Source organism: Octopus bimaculoides, chromosome 21, assembly GCF_046866305.1.
Source record: "Octopus bimaculoides isolate indiv1 chromosome 21, ASM4686630v1, whole genome shotgun sequence".
Lineage (NCBI taxonomy): Eukaryota > Metazoa > Mollusca > Cephalopoda > Octopoda > Octopodidae > Octopus > Octopus bimaculoides.
The window spans coordinates 26,570,592-26,586,882 of record NC_142948.1 but is presented as its reverse complement, the minus strand read 5'-3'; the positions used below and the strand labels follow the sequence as shown (position 1 = coordinate 26,586,882).

The 16,291-nt window shown below is 38.0% G+C and overlaps 1 protein-coding gene, 1 long non-coding RNA gene and 1 pseudogene across 2 annotated transcripts; 2 read left to right on the top strand and 1 right to left on the bottom strand.

Moving 5' to 3' along the window:
• Positions 1-1,243: 1,243 nt before the first annotated feature.
• LOC128250492 (5S ribosomal RNA) lies at positions 1,244-1,362 on the top strand (annotated as a pseudogene).
• A 2,172-nt stretch (positions 1,363-3,534) lies between these two features.
• LOC106879846 (DNA repair protein XRCC2) lies at positions 3,535-8,450 on the bottom strand. Its single transcript, XM_014929559.3, has 2 exons — positions 8,185-8,450; positions 3,535-7,085 (listed from the first exon to the last, which is right to left on the bottom strand). The coding sequence occupies exons 1-2, from the start codon at positions 8,299-8,301 to the stop codon at positions 6,180-6,182; spliced, it is 1,023 nt and encodes a 340-aa protein (XP_014785045.2). The 5' UTR covers positions 8,302-8,450; the 3' UTR covers positions 3,535-6,179.
• Positions 8,451-8,623: 173 nt separating this feature from the next.
• On the top strand, positions 8,624-9,474 carry LOC149131529 (uncharacterized). Its single transcript, XR_016237780.1, has 2 exons — positions 8,624-8,722; positions 9,306-9,474. It is a non-coding gene; the product is annotated as an uncharacterized LOC149131529 (long non-coding RNA).
• Positions 9,475-16,291: the final 6,817 nt, after the last annotated feature.

Below are 16,291 nucleotides of genomic sequence, written 5' to 3'. Positions count from 1 at the left end.
GTTATGTGCTCTTGTTGAGGATAAAACAACTTCGGATCTATTTTAAAACGGGGGCCACATTTTTCATTAATGTTTTACGTAGTGTTTTTGGTACGGAAAGACTTTCAAACTTCGTATACTTATCTATTTTGTGTTATAGAACAGAAAAATATTTTTGTATTCGAATTTATTTCATGTAAAAAATTGTCTTATTTCGATAATTTCAACCAATCACTGACAAGTATTCAGTTGTTTACATTTACTCCTTTATCTGATTAAGCGATGTAAAGCGTATTTAATCTCCATACCTTCGTTTTATTTGCTTTAACCCTAACCTTAACCCTAGGGTTAGGGTTAATTGTTTCAGAATCGTTTGTTTATGTAGTCGGCACTTAATGTATATCGGCTGAATGGACGTCAGTGATTGGTTGAAATTACAGAAATACGACAACTTTAACATGGAATAGCTTAGGATTTCTTTTTTTTTTTTAGAAGACTAAGAGAAAAAGATGTTTTATATGACACATTCTACCAGTGTTCCAAGTTTCAAAGTGTTTCGTTAATGAAAAATGTGGCCCCCGTTTTAAAAAAGATCCGTTATGTCCTCTTGTTGAGGATAAAACAACTTCTGCATTGGTGCTAAAATAAAATGTATGGCTTTCATTCTTATTCTCACCTATGGTTATGCATGTTGGGTAATGATCCAAAAAGTGTGATTCTGAATACAAGCAGTTGAAATGGGGTTCCTTTGAAGGGTCACTCTGGTGGGGGGAATGTTATTTGACAAATTTCAGGCCTTGTGCCTTTAGTAGAAAGGGTTTTTAGTATTATTAGGGCAGCAAACTGGCAGAATCGTTAGCACACTAAGCAAAATGCTTAGCGGCATTTCATGTCTTCATGTTCTGAGTTCAAATTCTACTAAGATTAACTTTACCATTCATCCTTTCTGGGTTGATAGAATAAGTACCAGTTGAATACTGGGGTCAATGTGGTTGACTTATACCCTCCTCTGAATTTGCTGACCTTGTGCCAAAATTTGAAATAGTTATTATTAGGAGAGCAACAGGCTCGCAGAATCACTAAGAGCATCAGAAAAATGTCCATTACATTCTGATTTCAAATCCTGCTGAGGTCAGCCTTGCCTTTCACCCTTTAGGGGTTGATAAAATAAAGTACCAGGGTCGATGTAATCCACTTCTCCCTCCCACTAAAAAATTGTCAGCCTTCTACCAAAATTAGAAATAATTATTATTGTTTTCAAGTTGCTTACAGGCGTATCATGTTGAATGCACCAGTTCCTGTCTGATGACCATAGTTAAGCAACATTGAGCTTAGTTAGTACTTAGATGGGTGACCACTTGGGAAACTTAGGTGCTGTAAATATCTCACTTTAAGGCAGCAAGCCTGCAGAATCTTTAACACTGGACAAAATGCTTAGCAACATTTTGTTCATCTTATGTTTTGAGTTCAAATGCCATCAGGGTTGACTTTGCCTTTTATCCTTTCGGGGTCAATAAAATAAGTATCAGTTGGATACTGGGGTCAATGTAATAAGTATCAGTTGGATACTAGGGTCAATATAATTGACTAGCCCCTTCTCCTCAAAATTTCAGGCCTTGCTCCTATAGAAGAAAGAATTATTATTATTATTATGAAGGTGGCAACCTGGCAGATTCATTAGCATATTGGACAAAATGTTCTACGGCATTTCTTCTGACTTGTTACATTCTGAGTTCACATCCCACCAAAGTCAACATTGCCTTTCATCCTTTTGGGGTTCAGTAAAATAAAATACCAAGTACCAATGAAGTATGGGGGGGGGGGGGGGGGGCAGTGTAATTGACTACACCCACTAAAAAAAATTTCAGGCCTTGTGTCTATAGTAGAAAGAATTATTATTAATGATATTATTATTATTATTATATTGATATTTCATTTGAATCAAGAAGTACTCAGCTGTTCACTAAATGACAAATAAAAATATATATAAAAAAAAACAATAAAACCACATAATGGTTTGAATCTATAAATAATTTGAAAACAAAAACTGTCTTACCAATATTCTTACGAAATAATTTATATTTGAAATGTAAAACAAAAAATTAAAAGAAAAAAAAAAATATATATATATGAAACCAAAAGAATATCAAAAAAAATTATCACCCAGGGCTTATTTAAAAAGTTATTTTTCTGTAAACCATATTGGTATTCTTCCTGGAATAAACCATGAAGACTGCTGCTGCTGCTGCTAATTAATAAAATGGTTTTGTTAAAGAATTTTGGAGTGGAACTTATTTCTTTGATGCTAACCAGTTTTTGTAACTTTTATTCTTTTATTTGCATTTGATTCAACGACAGAACTATGACCTGATTACTGATCAAGATTCCGCACATTTGTGGCTGCTAATGCTGTACCTGAACAACGCATGGCACAAGTGTTCCTGACCAATCAGGTCGCTACTATTTACAAGCAACTTGCTAATCTGGCAACTCAACAAAATCCGCCTAAAGATATCAACAACTTGACAATGGACGAAATCGTTGACTTCATGAAGGAACAGTTCAACCCAAAACTTTTCATTGTGAGAGAGCGTTTCAAGTTTTGGAGTGATATGCAACGGAAGCCAGGCGAAACTCTCCAGGAGCTGGCAGCATGTATACGCCAGGATGCGGCTACATGTGATTTTCCATCGATTACCAACCCACAGGATGAAGCTCTGAGACAGATTCATATGTTCGGTCAACAATGAAGCGGTTCTGAAGGCGCTTTTTATGATCAAAGACACAGAAATAGATTTTGCCCATACTGTCCAAGTTGCCATCGAGACAGAAGACGCAGCAAAGGTTGCCAAAGAAACGGTCTACAGTTCCAAAACCAAGCAAGTCTACAAGGTCCAACAGAACAAGAATAAGAGTCCTCAAAAGAACCATCAGCAGTCTTATTCCACAGACCAGAAATGCTACCGATGTGGAAAGGCCCACAAAGCGACGCCACTAAACGCTGTTGCATTCCTCTCGGGAACTCGCAGAGAAAACACGAGTTGTACAACTTAATCATTACATTTATTTATCAACCATAACATCTGTCCTTGTTTGTCCCCTCTGTGTGTAGCCCCTTGTGGGCAGTAAAGAAATAAGAATCATTACCACACCAGTCAAAATGCTTAACAGCACTTCATTTGTCTTTATGTTTTGAGTTCAAATTCAGCCATGGTTGACTTTGACTTTCATCCTTCCAGGGTTGATAAAATAAGTGCCAGTTAAGCATTGGGGTCAATGCAATCAGCTTACCCCTGAACTTGCTGGCCTTGTGCAAAAATCTGAAACCAACTATCAGTCCTGACTCCATGGGTAAGCTTGAAGTCTGCTTTGCATCCATGTGGCCTTGAATTCTCACTGTAAAAAAAAAACCCCTCATAAAACTCTTACAACCTATGCCAGCATGGGAAAGCAGACATCCTTTTATGTGTATGTATGTGTGTATTACTACCCATTATGATTTAACTTCTATCAAATTTCTTGGTGCTTATACAAAATGACAAAAGGAATATCTAATTTCAAATGAAAAATATTTATTACTTTAAGATAAAAACAAAACAAATTCTCCATTTGTACATTTGCAATAAATATATTATTTTATCAACATAATCACAATTTGCTCCATCAAAAACCTATTTCTGCACAATTTCATGAAAAAAAAAGGCAAAATGCGTAATTTTCAGCAAGGATTTGGGTTCAATCTCACTCCATGGCACCCATGTCTTGTGAGTGAAATTGGTAAATGGGAACTGTGTGGAAGCCCATTGTATTGAGGTTGGGGTGCTGAAAAGTTCCTGGCTTTGGGTAAAGCAAAATACAGAAAGATCAGTTAATTATGATTTTATTCAACATATTCACCTCTCAGATTCACACATTTATTGTAGCAGCCCTTCAGTTTTTCTAAGCCCTGTAAAAGAACTCAGAAGGTTGAGTCTCCCACCAGGCCCTTTGCAATACCCTTAATGTCGGGAACTTTTCAGTATTCCCTCATAAATGTGTGCGTGAGTTCTCTTTTCAATTTAGAATAAATTTTAGATTGGCCACCTGCTTGTAGCAAGGTTGTGAAGGAAAGCATCTTGCTTTTGGTCATCACCCTTTAAATCTTAAGGTCTTGCAGATTATTATAGCCCCAGATATTGTGATCATTTGTAGAGTATGAATTAAGGATTTGCATTCTCTCCTCAAGATCCCAAGTCCAGCCATACTTTGTTCCAGACAGGTTGGTATGTATCCTGTTGCTCCAAGAAAAACAAGTATGAAGCTGAAAGTGTATCTTGGGTACTGGATTAGCAAAATCATTGTCAATCGTGCATAGAGGTCCTTTTTCTCTTGTATATTTCTTACCACATCAGTGTCCAGAGCGCAGCTGATGTCCATGACAGAACATATCTTTTCCTTGAGGTCCCACATAACGATATCTAATTAGTTGTTTTGTAACTTGGTGGCTGTTTTAATTTTCAAGGTCCACCAGTATTCTTTTGACCCCTTCGGTCTCAATATAGTAAACTTTGTAGATGTTTTCTTGTGTATTATCCTGTTCCAGACCATTCTGGCCACTCTAACATGCCTTGTGGGAAGATAGTATCTGGAAGACACTCTCTCACAGTTGGCAATATGGTTAATGTCTTCGGTTTTGGTCTTGCACAGACTATATTTGTTGTCTGTCGATGTTTTCTGCCCTTTATGAAGTGGTTACTTGGGGATCTCTTGTTCTTGTGTGTCCACAGATAATTGTTTGCTAATTTGCTGACTGCCTCTAATTCTCTGTTTGTCTGTATGTGTGTGACTTTGTATTGATTCGTTCCTCCCACCAACACACCACTAGACAACTGGTGTTGGTTTGTTAACCTCCCCCATTACTTAGCAGTTCAGCAAAAGAGGCCAACAGAATAGGTACCAGATTAAAAAAAAAAAAAGTATTAGTACTCCAGCATGGCCTCAGTCAAGTGACTGAAACCAAAAAAAAAAGAAAAGTATCAATTTGTTCGACTAAAACCCTTCAAAGTGATGCCCCAGTATGGCCATGTAGTCCAATGACTGGACTGGAACAAGATAAATGATAAAGTCATAAGACACTGTCTCTCTCTCTCTCTCTCCCTCCCATCTCTCTTCTCCTGTCTATAAAACATGACAAGAGAAATCGACCAATCAATCAACATTTATATGGGCTTTTATTAAGCAGAGATTAAACATTTACTGCTTTGAGTGTTTAGGCCATAAATGTTGTATGTTTATGACTTAATCATCAGCACAACTACCTCTATTCCTGTATATTTCTTTATTATTATTTTTAGCCTCTTTTTTTTGTGAAACACTTTTCAAAATCTTAATGACAGTCCTCTTTCTTTCTAGTAGTGGTCAATGACCACAAGTGATCAATGATTCATGTAAGTCATTGACCATTTTGTTGATTGTAAACTAATTACTTTGGGCAGCTGTGTTTTGACAGAATGAACTTGCAAGGTAGGTACCATTAGTTTTTCTCAAGAAGGTATGGCTGTGTAGTTAAGCAGTTTGTTTCCTGGCAACATGATTTTGGGTGCAATCCTACTGTGTGCCACCTTGGGCAAGTGTTTCTTTTACTATAGCTTCAAGCTAACCAAAGCCTTGTAAACAAGTCTAGTAAATAGAAACTGGTGATAGATAGAAAATGGTGAAGGGGAAAAAAAAGATGAGAGAAAATGATAGGGGGAGAGAATATATGTTCCATGTTGGCATGGTTTGAACAGTTTGACAGGAGCTGGCCAGGCAGAAGACTACAACGAACTTCTGTGTCTGTTTTGGCAGTTTTTATGGCTGAATACCCTTCCTAACTCCAACCACCCAGCAGATGGACAGAGTGCTTTTTATGTGGTACCAGCATAGATGAGGTCAGCTTTGGCATGGTTTTTATAGTCGGATGCCCTTCCAAATGCCAACCACTTTACAGAGTGGACTGGATGCTTTTTATGTGGCACCAGCACTGGCAGAGTCACCAAGTAATTGATGATGATGATGATGATAATATCAACACCTGTTATGTTGTTGAATTTTCCTTTTTTTGTTCTTCTTCTCCGTTATCCTGATTCAGATAAAGCAAACAAGTAATCAGGCGCATGTAGATGATTTTATCCATTTTCTAGCTTCGTAACTCTAATCCAGTGCAAAGAAATCAATATTTATCACAAGAACTTCACACCAGATTCTGTGATGGTAAAATGAAGAGTTTTCAGGTTTGTACCTGTCAAACAAAACTTAGATTCTGCAGCAGAGATTACTGTGAAAACCCACCGTTTGCAAACAAAATTTTCCCAGACTTTATCCAAGTATTTTGTATGGGACTGCTTAGCTGTTGAATATATCCCTGGATTATTTATAGCATTAGGATTAATTATAAGACTATTATTATTTGTTGGGTCTAGATTGTCAGAATATTTTGGTTTAAAGAGGGACAATTTGGTGGCTATAACAGAAATATTAAGGTCATTAACAAATTTCTTTAGTATTTTAGTAATTCTGCGTATGTTAAGGCCCTGGTTGCTGATGTTATCATTGGCACAAAACCTGTCCAGCCAATAAAATGTTGATATGCTATCAATAACCAATAAACTATAACTTGCATCAGTGGTCAGTTGGTATTCAAGACTGTGTAAAGTAAGGAACAACTGCCATGAGCTTGAACAATAAACAACTTGGACACGTTGGAGACAGTCATCAGTAAATAATTGCACTTCTGATTCCATGTCCGGCTTGGTAACATTATCTCCATCATTAGCATTTTGTGATAGTTCACTGAAATGAGATTGAAGAATTTTGGTAATTTTCTTTTCCAAGATGAGAACTAGTCTTAAGATAGAAAACTTGTAGTCAGTGCTGATGAAAACAACTTTCGACTCGGGACCATCAACAGGAATATTTTGCCAGACTTTTGGAAGAATGCATCGTGTGATTAGATTCAGCAAGAGTTCGGTTTTACCAGTTCCTTCTTCTCCGAAGAATTCAATGATCTCTCCGCTACTCGACCCTTCTCCAAACAGTTCTGGCACAATGTTGCTAAGGGGAACACGTGTGCCAAGCCTGGCGAGCAGCTGAAGAAGAAATAAAAAAATTATTTTATTTTATATAAAATAAAGATTTCTGTAGGTGTGGCTGTGTGGTTGAGTAGTTTTGCTTTCCAACCACATGGTTCTGGTTTCAATCCCACTGTATAGCACCTTGGTCAAGTGTCTTCCACTATAGTCCCAGGCCAACCAAAAATTTGCGAGTGGATTCAGTTGATGGAAATTGAAAGAAGCCCATCAGGTGTGTATATTTTTATACAGCGATATCTATGTACATGTGTGTGTGTGTATTTTTATACAGATGTATGTATGTGCATGTGTGTGAGTGTATGTGTATGTTTGTGGCTCCTTGTCTTGACATTGCATAGTAGCTGTAAATGAGTGTCACTGCCATACAAGCAGTGTCGTTAATTTCCAGTATTCTGCCAAAAACATGCCTGGTCATGAGGAAATATAACCCTGCTTGGAAACAGGCAAAGGTTGACAACAGAAAGGGCATCCAGCCTGAATGAGCTCCATCCAATCTATGCAAGCATGGAAAAGTGGACGTTAAAATGATGATGATGATGACGATTCCTGGTTAGCATTAATTGATGGAGACCCCCTAACATAGAAAGATCAAAATTTTATAACTTTCAGAAAAATGGGTATTTTTTTAATGAAATTTTCTACAAATATCTTTCACTTGGTTAGATTAGGATTATATTGGAACTTAATAGAGAAATGTATTGGGCACATACATATCACAATTTTTTCCAAAATTTCAAGTTTCATTTTATAGATATATGTGATGTCTGTCAATATGTGTGTGAGCCCAGCAATTTTATTTTTTCTTCATATTAAATTCCATTATAAACCTCACTTACACCATCTGAAGGGTATTGATAGAAAATTTCATAAAAAGTATCCCGGTGTTGGTGTATTTATGTCCCCCGTAACTTAGTGGTTCAGCCAAAGGGACAATAGAATAAGTACCACGCATATTAAAAAAATAAGAAAAATATATACTAGGGTCGATTCATTCGACTACAGATTCTTCAAAGCAGTGCCCCAGCATGGCTACATGCTACTGGGTTAAACAAATAAGATAAAAAAGATATATTGCTTCCGAAATGTTGATATTTACCTCTGAACCAGTTTCCACAGTCTTTACTGCCATAACTACTGTGATGTCGCTTACAACAACGATAAGACAAAATGTTAAATTTGGCGCCAAATATTTCATAAATTTTAATTCGTTCATAAGAAATTAAAACCAAAAAAAATAATAAAGTGAATTAAAACCAATTAAAACCATTAATTCTGGGGCCTAACAGATACTCTAACAGGTAAATATATCAAAGAGATATTTCAGAAGACGCAGTTTCGGATTCCGCAGATTTCTTTCAACCAGTTTTCTATCCGAGGTTTTTTTTCTGTAGATTACATGCTATTAATTACATTAGTATTTATCTCGTGACTCGCCCTTGAAATTACTTATTTCGAATATATCAAGGAAAGAAGGAATATAAAAATGAGTATAATTGAGAAATAATATGCGTTACAGTGACTTGTTGCGTAGCTGTGGGGATAGTGAAGACGTGCGCCTGGTCTTTATTAAAGCAAGGTGCTTTAGAATTGGATTCCCGCGATTGTGTTGTTTAGACGCAAGTTTACCCCTGATCGTATGTATATATATGATAAAAAAAAAGTTTCAATCATGACATCCTACCTATTCAGAAGGCTATTATACAGGGTGTCCACAAAGTCTGGGTACATGGGGATTAATATTATTTCTTATATTTAATAGTTTATGTTATGATTTTATTTACTACGTGTAACCACATGGAGATTAACACATACTTCAAGAAATTATTATTTCTTATATTTAATAGTTTATGTTATGATTTTATTTACTACGTGTAACCACATGGAGATTAACACATACTTCAAGAAATTATTATTTCTTATATTTAATTGTTTATGTTATGATTTTATTTACTCCATGTACCCAGACCTTGTGGACACCCTTTATAATGTGTTCGGTTTATCTACAGAATGATGCTCCACTTCACGACTTTCTTCATACCAAAAAAGCATATTTTTTAAATGAAATTTTACAGGGTTGCGTTTTCGATGGTGAAGACTACACTTACATTAATAGCATTTAAAACAAAATTGATTTTGAAGAAATTTCAGATTTTAATTCCACTCTCCGTATCCATTCTTTTCGTTAATTTAGTATTTTTTTAACCTTTTTCTTTTCAGATTTGTAAGTTTGAAACATCAGCTTTACATAGTCTTCAGTCTTGGAAAGGTATTTCTGAAAAATTTAATTTAAAAATATGCATTTTAAAGAACTTGTGAAACTAAATCGGGAAGAAGGGGAGGGAAGAGGTCCTAAAGCTTTATTAAAAATGTTCTTTTTTTATTTAAACATTGTCGACATAATTGTAATCCACACCGTGAAAAATCTATCTCTAAAATTGCTTCATTTAAAAAATATATATTTTTCAGAAAGTTTTAAAACAAAACTAATGGGGTATCAAACTGTAGATATGCCAATACAAACTTTGTGCATTGTGGATATTGACGAATACAAAAGTGTGGAAGGGGAAACGCAAGTATTTTTCGTTCCGGTTACACCTAATAACTTTTTGAAACTAACCCTACCTCCCTTCCCTCGCCTCTGGTTTATTCACGAATTAAGTTTTTCACATTTTTATTATTATAAATGAAACAACCAAAGAGGAGATTTTAAAAACACTGCTTTTAAATATTAAGTTCAAATAACGATAAAAATAGCAGTTGATAATGGTATTTCACTAATGGTTATGATTTCCGTAATTAGCGTAAAAAAAAACTACATCTCTTATTTTTTGGTCTTTTACTTGTTTCAGTAATTAGGCTGCGGCCATGTTGGGGCACCGTCTTGAATTTTTCTAGTCGAATGACTCGACGAATCTTTTCAATTTGACCGACAAATTTTTTTTTAATTAATTTTTTTTTTTTTAACTAAACACTTTGAAACTTCGGATATAATGTTCGCTTAGGATTTCATTACTTCTAGAAAAGAATAAGACAAAATGGTCATGGCTGGAACGCTTTTTCTCACAGATCCATTACAATCAGAGCTATCCTGTGGTTAAAACAATATTCTTCACTGAATGATGAAGCAGCTAAAGTTAAAAGAAAAGTTGAAAGAATAAAAGATAGCAAGTATCAATATTCCAAATATTGGGATTCCCTTATAAAATAATATAAACTTGCATTTTTTTTTTTTTTTTTTCTTGAGGACAAATTTCATTTTCCTTTTTGTCAGGCAGATTTGGTTGCTCTTTCTAGCAACTCGAGCGACCAGATAAAGGCTCTCTCGTTGCTTCGTCTCATTTCCTTCGTCACTTGTTTAGTCCCGAGTTGGATCTGATTGAACAGATATGATCAAAAGCGTCCCAACTGTGAACATTCCGTCTTTCTTCCCAGACATAATTGACTCTACGTGTATATCACAGGATAGAGATTTTCTCTTCCGTATATAAAAAAAAGTTTAGCTACTTTTTCTAGCAGGTCATGCAACCACAACTTATATTGCTATAAAAACATCTCTGGTTATTAAAGAAGGGTTTTGTTAGGGGAGTGGACCCGTAAGTTGTTCGTAAACAGCAGCAGTAATTTTCTTCAGCTGAATGCACGTCATTGATTGGTTAAAATTACCCAAATACGACAACTTTAACACGAAATAATTTCTAAAATACAAAATTTTGTCAAAAACGTTAAGAGTAAACCCTGTTCTACGTGACACACTCTACCACTGTCCGAAGTTTCAAAGTGTTTAGTTTAAAAAAATTAATTAAAAAATCTGTCAGTCATATTGAAAAGATCCGAATCGATTCCACCATCTCTATATGAAGCTCACATTAGGTACCTATGTTCAGACTGAGATTAATGATACTGCATGTACCTATTGATATATGCAAGGATGGTGCAATACGACACAACGCCATATTGATTACGATCTTTCCAGATCAACACCAACATTTTAATTCTTAGAGTGTGCTTCTTCTAGGGGGTTTATGCTTTCTACAAACGATATATATGTATATATTAGGCGGTGAGCTAGCAGAAACGTTAGCACGCCGGGCGAAATGCTTAGCGGTATTTCGTCTTCCGTGACATTCTGAGTTCAAATTCCGCCGAGGTCAACTTTACCTTTCATCCTTTCGGGGTCGATAAATTAAGTACCAGTTATGCACTGGGGTCGATGTAATTGACTTAATCCCTTTGTCTGTCCTTGTTTGTGCCCTCTATGTTTAGCCCATTGTGGGCAATAAAGAAATAAGAAACGTTAGCACGCCGGGTGAAATGCTTAGCGCTATTTCGTCTGTCTTTACGTTCTGAGTTCAAATTCTGCCGAGGTCGACTATGACTTTTTATCCTTTCGGGGTTGATAAATTAAGTAGCAGTTGCGTCCTGGGGTCAATATAATCGACTGGCCCCCTCCTTCAAAATTTCGGGCATTGTGCCTAGAGTAGAAAAGTCATATATATATATATCTATATATATATATACGACGGGATTCTTTCAGTTTCTGTCTACCAAATCCACTCACAAAGCTTTGGTCGGTTCGAAGCTATAGTTGGAAACATTTGCCCAAGGTGCCATGCAGTGAAACTGAACCCGGAACCATGTGGTTGGGAAGCAAGCCTCTTACCACACAGTCACGCCTGCGCCTTCGGGTAGAAACTTTAACCCCGTCCCCCGAAAAACTCTAAATTATCGGCCCTCGAGTTCTATTCCGTTTGTGTTACCAAAGCTATGGTTGTATGGTTAAGAAGCTCGCTTGACAACCATGTTGTTTCGGGTTCGGTCTCACCGCGCGTCATCCTGGATGCCTTCTTCTATTGCACTGTGCCGGCCAGTGCCTTCTGAGTGGATTTGATAGACAGAAACCGTGAAAACCCATTATCATTATTATCATCATCATCATCATCGTTTTACGTCCGCTTTCCATGCTAGCATGGGTTGGACGATTTGACTGAGGACTGGTGAAACCAGATGGCAACACCAGGCTCCAATCTGATTTGGCAGAGTTTCTACAGCTGGATGCCCTTCCTAACGCCAACCACTCAGAGAGTGTAGTGGGTGCTTTTACGTGTCACCGGCACGAAGGCCAGTCAGGCGGTATTGGCAAAGGCCACGCTCAAAATGGTGTATTTGATGTGCCACCCGCACAAGAGCCAGTCCAGGGGCACTGGCAACGATCTATGTGTATAAATATAATGAACTTATTGTATAGAATGTTCAGGTGCACTACAGCTAAAAAGAAACAGGAGAGGAGGGGGTGCATCAGGTGTACTGTTGACGACTTTCAAGAAGCATGAAAGTTTTGAAGAATATAGTGTCTCGACAGCTAACAAATGATGTGGGTATTTCGTGAAAATATATTTCCAAAAGTCATGGGTGCTCTTTTAATCTTTTATTTGTTTGTCATTTAACTACGGCCATGCTGGAGCACCGCCTTTAGTCGAGCAAATCGACCCCAGGACTTATTCTTTGTAAGCCTAGTACTTAGCGGTTCGGCAAGAGAGAAACCGATAGAATAAGTTACGGGGACCTAAACATACCAGCGTCGGTTGTCAAGCGATGTTGGGGGGACGAACACAGACACACACGTATATTTATATATATATACGACGGACTTCTTTCAGTTTCCGTCTACCAAATCCACTCACAAGGCTTTGGTCGATCCAAGGCTATAGTAGAAAACACTTGCCCAAGGTGCCAAGCAGTGGGACCGAACCCGGAACCATGTGGTTGGTAAGGAAGCTACTTATGTTTTTTTGTTTTTTTTTTATCTTGTAAGCATGTCCACGAGCGTTGGACATATGTGTGTGTGTGTGTGTGTATGTGTATATGTGAGCGTGTGTGTGTATGTATGCATATATATATATGTTCTTTTTTAACTAAGAGTAAATTTTGACCGGCGACCGACTTAGTAGCAAGGTTGTGAGAGAAAGAATCTTGATTTAACCGTCATCCTTCAAATCTTAAGAAAATCTTTCAGATTTTTATAGACCCAGATATCACAATCATTACGTACGTGTGTGTGTACGTGCGTGCGCGCGTTTCGTGTGTTGAGGAATGTTCGTAATACTTGTGATATATAGTCTGGTATTCTTCTGGAACTGTAATAAGGTAAGTCAGTCCGTTGATATGAGAAAGTAGGTAAAGCATGTCATCGTAAGTGGAATCCAAAGCTGGATAAGAAGGAAGAAAAAGATATTCAGGTATTCCCTTACAGTTATTTCAAGAATAGATGCTCAGATGGTGCAATTCCCTGCAAGCAGTCCGCAGCCAACATTTTAGTGGCAATCTATTTAACCATGTTCGTGTGTGTGTTTGTATTCCCTACCACCTCTTGACGACCGGTGCTGGTTTCTTCACGTTCTTGTTACTTAGAGGTCCGACAAAAGACAACGATAGAATAAAGTACCAGACTTTAAAAAATAACTACTGGTTTTGTTAATTCGTTCGACTTCAAGACGGTACTCCAGCATGGCCGCAGTTCAATAACTTAAGACGAAAAAGAAAGATATATGTGAGCAAGTGTAGATTGTAATAGAAATTGGTTCATTCCCACTGCGTGGCACCTTGGGCAAGTGTCGGCATAACTACCCCTGTAGTTATGACCTCCCAAAGTCTGGGGGGTAAAATCCTGTAGTTATGCCCAAGTGTCTTCTACTATAGCATCGGGCCGACCAAAGCCTTGTGGGTGGATTTGGTAGACGGAAACTAAAAGAAGCCAGTCGTATATATGTATATATATGTGTGCGTTTGTATATGTTTGTGTGTCTGTGTTTGTCCCCCCCAGCATCGCGTGACAACCGATGGTGGTGTGTTTACGTCCCCGTAACTTAGCGGTTCGGCAAAAGAGACTGATAGAATAAGTACTAGGCTTACAAAGAATAAGTCCTGGAGTCGATCTGCTCGACTAAAAGCGGTGCTCCAGCATGGCCGCAGTCAAACGACTGAAACAAGTAAAAAGAGACTGAGAGTAACATTTCATTCCATTTTCCTTAAGAATGTAAGAGTGTGTGAATTTGTTGGAAATCCTGCTGCTGTTTCTAGCAAGTTGTGCAATCTCATATTAAGCATCGTTGAATTGTCTCCCTTGACTTTTATAAATGCGGTTTTATTTATTTATTTGTTTGTTTATTTAAGTCAGATTGGAATATTCTCGGAATGTTAACAAGAGGCTATTCACACATGGCAAAGCAAAAGAAGCACTAATTTGTATAAAGCCAACAATTAGTATAAAAGTTTCGGGGGTATTTTTTATGGTGTTTGAGTTTTTTTTTTTTTGCTTTCGATTTTCTTTGAATATATTATATAATATATTTTATATTTACATACAATACCGGACCTGTTATCCGGCTTCCAGAAATCCGGGTCTGCTGTGCAATATCCCCGTAATAACGGACTCTGTTTTCGAAGTTGGTTAAGCTGTATACACCTTTCTTTTACTCTTTTACTTGTTTCAGTCATTTGACTGCGGCCATGCTGGAGCACCGCCTTTAGTTGAGCAAATCGACCCCAGGACTTATTCTTTGTAAGCCTAGTACTTATTCTATCGGTTTCTCTCTTGCCGAACCGCTAAGTTACGGGGACCTAAACACACCAGCATCGGTTGTCAAGCGATGTTGGGGAGACAAACACAGACACACAAACGCACACACATATACATATACATATATATACGACGGGCTTCTTTCAGTTTCCGTCTACCAAATTCACTCGCAAGGCTTTGGTCAGCCCGATAGAAGACACTTGCCCAAGGTGCCACGCACTGGAATCGAACCTCGAACCAGGTGACTTGGAAGCAAGCTTCTTACTACAGTCACACCTGTATATATATATATGTGTGTGTGAAGCCATCACTTGACAACCGGTGTGAGTCTGTTTACATCCCCGTAACTTAGCGATTCGGTAGAGAGCTCGGAAGAATGAGTACTAGGCATAAAGAAGAAGGACTGGTGTCGATTCATTCAGCTAAAAAAAAAAATTCTTGGAGGCGGTGCCCCAGCACGGCCGCAGTTCTAATAACTGAAATGAGAAAGCGATAAAGATACACACGCACGCATGTATGTGTGTGTTTTTGTCTATTGTATAAGTAATGTGGCGGCGCAATGGCCCAGTGGTTACGGCAGCGGACTCGCAGTCATAGGATCACGGTTTCGATTCCCAGATTGGGCGTTGTGAGTGTTTATTGAGCGAAAACACCTAAAAGCTCCACGAGGCTCCGGCAGGGGATGGTGGCGAACCCTGCTGTACTCTTTCACCACAACTTTCTCTCACTCTTACTTCCTGTTTCTGTTGTGCCTGTAATTCAAAGGGTCAGCCTTGTCACACACTGTGTCACGCTGAATATCTCCCGAGAACTACGTTAAGGGTACACATGTCTGTGGAGTGCTCAGCCACTTGCACGTTAATTTCACGAGCAGGCTGTTCCGTTGATCGGATCAACTGGAACCCTCGACGTCGTAAGAGACGGAGTGCCAATATAAGTAATATGTATTATATATGAGATAATTAAATTACATATTACGCACTTTATTGTATTTTGTTGTGTTCGTTAGCCCTCGGTCCGTGGGACCAAGAAAGGTCGTTGACCGCTGATGTACAAAACAGACTTAAGTAGAGAGAACCTCCAAGATAGAAGACAGTACGCACCACAGATCGCCAAAATACTTCTTTCTAATTTTGGCACAAGGCAAGATAGATCGTAAAAGTAATGATGAAAGCAACACGGAGTGGCCGACACCTTGCTCGTCTCTTTTTATTGCGAGACAACAAGCGTTCTTCTTCTCCAGTTATGCAGTTAGGAATCCGGCATTGGCCTATATAGTCACATGCGAATCCACACATGTTACGTAGTTATCATATTATCTCTTGAACGGCTCATCCTTAAGCGTGAAGGAGTGGTGTGTGTGTGTGTATGTGTGCGTGTGTACATACATACACTACACACAGACATACATATATATATATATATACCCAATTTTATAATCGCTCCCACCTTTTTCTGTCTGTCTCAGCCTCTCTCTCTGTCTCTGTCTCTTCGTCTCTGTCTCTCTCTCTCTCTGTTACTCCCTCTCTGTCTCTGTCTCTCTCTCTCTGTCTCTCTCTCTCTCTCCATCTCTCAGTCTCATGCATACATTTAAACATTCATCTATGCATACATCCATACGTACACA

What these genes read in the sequence shown, in the direction of transcription:
- LOC106879846 (XM_014929559.3), bottom strand. Translation starts at nt 8,301, where the DNA reads ATGAACGAATTAAAATTTATGAAATATTTGGCGCCAAATTTAACATTT. An exon ending in CTGTGGAAACTGGTTCAGAG is followed by an intron (nt 7,086 to 8,184) that starts GTAAATATCAAC and finishes TTTCTTCTTCAG; the next exon opens with CTGCTCGCCAGGCTTGGCAC.